General features: G+C 40.9%; 1 protein-coding gene across 1 annotated transcript; it reads right to left on the bottom strand.

Annotated features, from left to right (window-relative positions):
• Positions 1–2,518: 2,518 nt before the first annotated feature.
• LOC119408537 (uncharacterized protein KIAA1755) lies at positions 2,519–6,708 on the bottom strand. Its single transcript, XM_037675378.1, has 5 exons — positions 6,625–6,708; positions 6,405–6,491; positions 4,886–5,002; positions 2,872–2,970; positions 2,519–2,788 (listed from the first exon to the last, which is right to left on the bottom strand). Exons 1-5 carry the CDS (start codon positions 6,688–6,690, stop codon positions 2,630–2,632), a joined length of 528 nt encoding a protein of 175 aa, XP_037531306.1. The 5' UTR covers positions 6,691–6,708; the 3' UTR covers positions 2,519–2,629.
• Between the last annotated feature and the right edge of the window lie 273 nt (positions 6,709–6,981).

Genomic DNA, 6,981 nt, shown 5'->3' with positions numbered 1-6,981 from the left:
GTTGTCTGGTTGGAGGAGAGGGAAGGGGGTGGGTGTCAGAACCACTCCCTGGTTCTCAGCACATACAGTAGGAAGGACACGTCATCACCACCAGTGGCCATGCACACACCAATTAAAAAGTGGCAGATTTTCTAATAGGTTGTGGATTATATTGCTACCTTAGTGGTCATCAGAACTAAAGAAGCCTTTTAGATGAGTGTTGAAAAAGACTTCAGTAACAAGAAAAGAAGTCTAGTTGCCTTCTATTAAATTTTTAGGATTGACATGACCTAGATAGAAACAGAGTGATAAACTAAGCCCACTCTTGTTTCCACAGGTATCAAGAGTCAGCCATGTGCTACTAATTAAATGCATTCATTATCTTATCATCATCAGGTTGAGTACCTCCAATGCAGCGGGAATTTAGGTGGTCTGCTAATCTGGATTAAAGAGATGTATATTAACTCAATGACAAGGATGAAAGACTCCTTAAAGACAAAGCTGTTAGAGAAGAAACTGTTACTCTCCACTGATCTGGTAAGGATTAAAAAGTCATTTCCAAATATTTTGGAGTTCATCATTCTGCAATGATAAATTCAATGAGATTTGGCTGCTTAAATAAAGGTTAAAAAAATAAAAATAAAAAAACAATAGTGAGAAATTATTTAAAACAGGCAGACATTCAAGCCCAGTCTTTCTAAAATCAAATATCCCAGCAAGGTAACCAACGAAAATGACACCCAGGTGCTTTTTAAATATTGTATCCTAAAGCATAAAACTGTTGAACTGGAAGAAGGTATAGGCAACATACTTGTTTATCATAACTTTGTGTTCACTGGCCAACAAACATAGGAACACATGTAAGTGTTTAGCACATTTATGTTTTAGTCAAAGTGATTTCAGGAAATAAAAGCTGTTTCCTGTGTTAATAGGCTGTATAACTGTATTTTTCAGTAAACACAATCTTTCAAATGCTGTGAAGAAATGTCAAAACCACCCTAATTTATCTCATGGTAGAAAAACGTTGGTTACATACTGTAACCCCAGATTCTATGAGTATAGGTGCAGCCCTTTAAGGCTATCACTAGTGGGTTTATCCCTTCGTGCGCAGCACTAAAAACTTTAGTCCGTGCCCACCGGCTGTGTGGGCCCCACCCCCAGTCCTATAAATTACGGTGAGACCGGGCAATCGGCTCCCAAATAGCTTTTTTTCTTCAGCCATTTAGGAACCAGTGAGACCCAGAGCTGAAAGGGCTGCGCCTATACTCATAGAATCTGGGGTTACAGTACGTAACCAACGTTCTATTTCGTATAGGCTTCGCCATTTAAGGCTGTCACTAGTGGGTTAAAGGCGAAGCAGGATGTAGTCTATGACTCACTGGGTTCATTCAGACACAAACATGAAGCACCTGCTTGCACAAAAAAACATTTCATGAATTACATTAAGCCAAAGTGGAAGTGGCCTAATCATTGTAAGAGGTTAACAATGCTGTTATTGCTAGTATCACTCAGCCCTCTGTGAATAGTAAACAGCCATCAGTGTGCTAATGATCCATTGTTAGGATGATGGTCCTCCTTGAGCATGTGATCAGCTGGTTTTGGTTGTCAGCAACAAACTGCTTGATCCACTCTGAGAAGGTGCTATTTATAAGACTGAGCTGAATACAGCACCTCAGACTGAGGAAGTCTTTCGGATGAAAGACGAAACATTTCTACAAATTTTTTTTTTTTTTTGAATGTCCAGAGGACCAGATTTAACTTTTTTTTTTTTAGATTTTTCTACCTGGATTATTGAGCATGCATCAGGATATGAATGTACAGTACACACACAACAGAGGTACGTTTAGCAGGCTAGCCTTTAGCCTGTAGAAATGAAGAGCTATATTTTGTTCAAGCTTAAAGAAGAAGATATGACGCTGGAAAACCTTGGCAGGATTACGGTTAGCGCTTGAACAAAACCTAGCTCTCCATTTCTACAGGCTAGCCTGCTAACCCTACCTCTGTTGCGTGTGTACTGTACATTGTTCTGTTTTATGTTGTTAATAAATTAACCTCCCTCCCACCACCACCACTTTTGGTTTGGCTTAATGTAACTCCATTTTTTCAAATGTAATTCCGTATTTTCAAATGTGATATTTTTTTTTCAAACGTGATTCAGTTTTTTCAATTATTATTATTATTTTTTTTCATTTAGCCTTTATTTATAAAGGTAGTCTCATTGAGCCACAAGAACTCATTTGCAAGAGAGACCTGTTTAGGGAGCAGATGGTGGGGGTTAGGGGCCTTGCTCAGGGGCCCAGGGTGGGGCGGATGAGGGTGGAGGGAGGTGTGGGTGTTTCACCTTTTCCACCCACATTTTGATGTTGACGGTATCGGGAGGTGAACCTGCGACTTTCCAATCACAAGCCCATCTTCAACCTCTGCGCCACCACTCCCCCTATGAATGTAATTCCGTTTTTCAAATGTGGTTCTGGCCACTTCCGCTTCGGCCACTTCCACTTTGGTTTAATGTAATTCTTTTTTTTAAATGTTATTCTGTTCTTTCAAATGTTGTTCATTTATACCTTAGGGCCACCGTACGACAGTCCTTTCTATCTGATCAAAATGAGGTGGTCCAATAGAAACAGAGCCACATGGAGTGAAAGTAGACCTAGTACCTGCAGTCTGGTGACTTCTGTGCCAAGCCTGATGAACAACTTGTCAGTCCTGCGAGCCATGCCCCCCCTCTCTGCTGGAGTTCAGTTAGACGTTGGTCAGCCAGGACACTCGCCATCAGCTGTCTGTGTTTGTTTATACTCTGAGGAACAGCCTGAAGAAGATCACTGTGTTAGGCAAACTTTTTGCTTTGTTTCTTGAAAATAGCTATCACAAAATGACATTTTTCAGTATGACCTTAATGTTGTCTGGTATTGGCTCTGTCTCCATCGCCTGCAGTGCTTCTTCAAGCAGTGAGAGGGTGCTCTCACAGCACTCTGTCAGTCTCTCCAGACGCTAAAAAAAAAAAAAAATTATGCTGTTGTGTTTACCTCAGTAGTCTGAACTCAGATAACAAAATGATGTCATGATCATCATAACCATGTTCAGGTTTTATCCATAGAACTTGGTAACTGTTGTGCGCACTGTTGGATAAAAATATCCTCTATTGATTTTACTCAAAGAAGTCACACTCGCGGACACGAGAAGATTTTTAACCTGTTTTAATTGCAAGGGCAGACTTCCATAACAGGTTACACATGTACAGAAGTTTTACATGCATGGAGTCCAGTCACGAGAATCTGCCATGGGCAGTGTGCGAGGTTTGTTTTTACATGCTTATCAGCTCTCACAGGCAGACACTGATGACCTCGGCCACCCAGCTGCACATGCAGGATCAAATCACACATTCAGCTCTCTCTGAGAAAGAAAATAACTCTCTGGTGACTCAAACACATGGTTCATGGGCAGTTAACATTCTCAGACATAGTAGTTAAAAACATCCATACACCTTGACCAAAATCCCCTGACACTCGTAGATCAGGCTAATTATTATTAGCAATACAAACCACTAACAACATGTTTCTCTGCATTTTATGCATTCGAACACTGCAGCAACATCATCAGTAATGGAGGTTGGACAGTACTATGTGGGAGAAGGGTTTGAAGTGATACAAATCCCCAAAAGTGCAAATAAAAAAGTTTATTACTGCAACTTTTTAATGCAGACCGTAGCCATATTAGACTCTGAGTCTGAAGCTGATTAGAAACCTCTTCAGAGGACCTTCCAGTTGATTTTTGTTTTACTGAAATTTGGAGATTTTTTACTTCTGAGTTCAAACTGAATGTTGCATAAGCAAGTTTGAGTTTAGTTCTGCTTGGACAAAGTAGAATAAACTGAATTGGGTTCAAGCATGTTGGAAATATATGATTTATTTTTTTCTGTTTTTGGTTCCTCTTAGTCCACCATGGGATTCTGAATTCATTAACAACTGGATAGTCACATCCTCCACTACCTCACCCTTCTCTTCCTCCTCATCTTTGAGTTGTACCTCATACTTCTACTATGGACTGTACTTTTATATCACCTTTCCATCCAACCATGCTACTCAAAGCTCTTTGCAACACAATCTGTGCCCTCATTTACCTCCACACACACACATTCAAACAGCACTCTACTACATCTCTACAAAGATAAACTGAAGAAATCCTTCTGTAGAGACTGATCAGAGCTCTAGATCACATTTATACACCCATGGGTCACATGTCAGAGGCAATGAGGGGTTCAGTGTCTTGCTTCCTGGTGGAACTGAACCTCTGACTCCAACAACGTTCAGTCAGGTCACCTGAACGGTTTCTTTTTTGTTGAGACGTTTCGTCCTTCATCCAAAGGACTTCATCAATGTGAGGAGCCACAAAGAAACTGAGTCCCACAAGCAGCAACACTCACACAGTGGACCAAGCAGTTTGCTGGTGATAAAATGGTTTCTGGGGCCCACCTAGTCAACTCCTCTGAGGCAGCCATAGCCAAAGTGGTTAAAAACATCAAAGTTCATGCTCAATAATCCAAGTAAAAATAATTTTGGATTTTATACCTGGATTATTGAGCATGGATTTTGATGAACCTCTGACTCTTTCTGTGGAGGACAAACGCTACAAACATCAATTTGTTTTAACATACTGTATTCTGGAGGAAGGCCATTGTGCAATAATTTTATCAAAAACAACTATTACTCATTTGTAGAGGCCTGAAGTGATAACGTTATGTTCAGTTTTCTCAGGAATACTCAGACACACTCCCAGTCTAAAAACCTGGACCCCTCAGAAAATACTAAAGCTATGGTATAATAATAAACTGTGCTGTACTACTGCAGAACAGGTAAAAGACTAAAGTTTATTTTACATGAATAAACTAAACATAGTATTCTCTTACCAGTCTAAAGGCCAGCCAGTCTGCGTGACAGTGACTGAAGTCTCCGTTCAGCTCTTTGGGTAGCTGCTGCTGGTCCACATGTTGCTGAAGGACTCCTGTGCCCCTCACTGTGAGGATCTGGAGAGACAAAGAAACCAGGACCTAAACATTTTAACATGAATAAAAATGATTTAAAACTAATAAAAACCTTTATAAAATAGACATAAATAGTGTCTATCAGTGTTAGCTAACGTTTTATTGAATAAGATTAACAATGTTGATAGTCGTCACTGTGGCTCAGTTAGCAGAGCTGCTGCCTCTCAGCGAGAAAGTCACCTGATCAAATCCCGGACCGAGAACTTTCTGGGTAGAGTTTGCATGTTCTCTCCGTGCATGCGTGGGTTTTCTCCGGGTACTCGGGTTTCCTCCCACAGACTAAAAATATTCATCTTAGGCTGATTGGTAACTCTAAATTGTCCCTTTGTGTGAATGAGAGAGTGAATGGTTGTTTGTCTTGTTTGTCTCTGTGTCCATGTGATGGACTGGAGACGTGTCCAGCGTGTCTGATATGAGCACCAGTGACCCCCAAGACCCAAAAATGAAGAAGCGAGTAAAGATGGATTGATGGATGGATAATATTAATAAGTGTTACTAAGTACTCCACACATCCATCCATCCATTTTCTTTACCCGTTTATTCCATTTTGGGTCACGGGGGTCGCTGGTGCCCATGTCCAGCAATCACTGTGCGAGGGGCGGGGTACACCCTGGACGGGTCGCAAGTCCATCACAGGGACACATAGAGACAAACGAAACAAACAACCATTCACTCTCTCACTCACACCTAGGGACAATTTAGAGTTACCAATCAGTCTAACATGCATGTTTTTGGTCTGTGGGAGGAAACCGGAGCACCCGGAGAAAACCCACGCATGCACGGAGAGAACATGCAAACTCCACCCAGAAAGGCCCCTGGACCGGGGTTTGAACCAAGGACCTGCTCACTGAGAGGCAGCAGCTCTACCAGTTGCGCCACCGTGCTGCCCTGTACTCCACACACCTCCACTTAATTAAAAAATAACTATATATCTATTTTCTTATATTGAGGCAGGATTTCCCTTATACTGTATGTGCAAAGTTAAAAAAGTGCTGGTATAAAATATAACCAAATGTGACTGAGAATATTGTGTGCATGAAAAGTCCCTTGCTAAATGATGCAAAGCAATGTTCGTTACCAGATCATTTGAAAACTCTAGATATGGAAATATACCCTGATGTTTAGGGATGTGTTCTCCAGGTGAGGTAATGTCAAACTGACAATGGTTGGGCAACGGAAAAGAGACACACATTATTATTTCTTCTGAATTTGTTTAAAAATATGAACCAGTTTGTCATTTGGCTACCTATAAACACCACCATGCCTTTAGATATTTTATGTTGGTATTGATCTTAACATTCAGACTTTAATTTTTTTAAACCAACAAGACCTAAAACCTTTAGTGTTGTGTTAGACTGTGAGCCTACAATCTGTATGAGATCACCTCAGCTCCTTCCACAGAAAACGCAAGAGTCTCCTGCTGTTCTTCCACCAAAACCAAGACAGATCCGAGTCCGCTAGGAACCAACACCTGGAGCACACAAACAAACATGCACAGAAACATGTGCTTGAGCTACTAGCCCATCTGCAGGTTAATTAAAACACACAAGCACATAGTAGGCACATTTGTCTTAGCAACAGTTTCCATCCTTCCCCTGCCTCACCTGGAACAGTTTAAGTGCAGAAAGGAATAGAGCAGATGGTTGGGAGCGTCTGCCGTCGATCACCATCGTTAGGCCTTTTTCTTTGGCTTCAGGCCTGATGAGGGAGGGGGATTTAAGTTTAAAACATGGACAAAAATGTAAAAACAACATGTGCTACATTATAAACTGGTACATTGTTTTCTTAGGCTTTTCTTCTAAATCGTATCAAAGTCACAAAAATGCTTCTTAAACATTATTAGTGCTTGATTCTCATACAGTCGTTATTTTCTTGACAAAACTATTGTTTTGCATTGCTCACACTGTGTAAACATTACCACACTATCAATGCAGAGTCTGGGCCAGTTAAACTAGAAACCT

Source organism: Nematolebias whitei, chromosome 1, assembly GCF_014905685.2.
Source record: "Nematolebias whitei isolate Nwh7 chromosome 1, NemWhi1, whole genome shotgun sequence".
Classification (NCBI taxonomy): Eukaryota; Metazoa; Chordata; class Actinopteri; order Cyprinodontiformes; family Rivulidae; genus Nematolebias; species Nematolebias whitei.
Note: the sequence above shows the minus strand (reverse complement) of the source record. Positions and strands in the feature narration are given on the sequence as shown.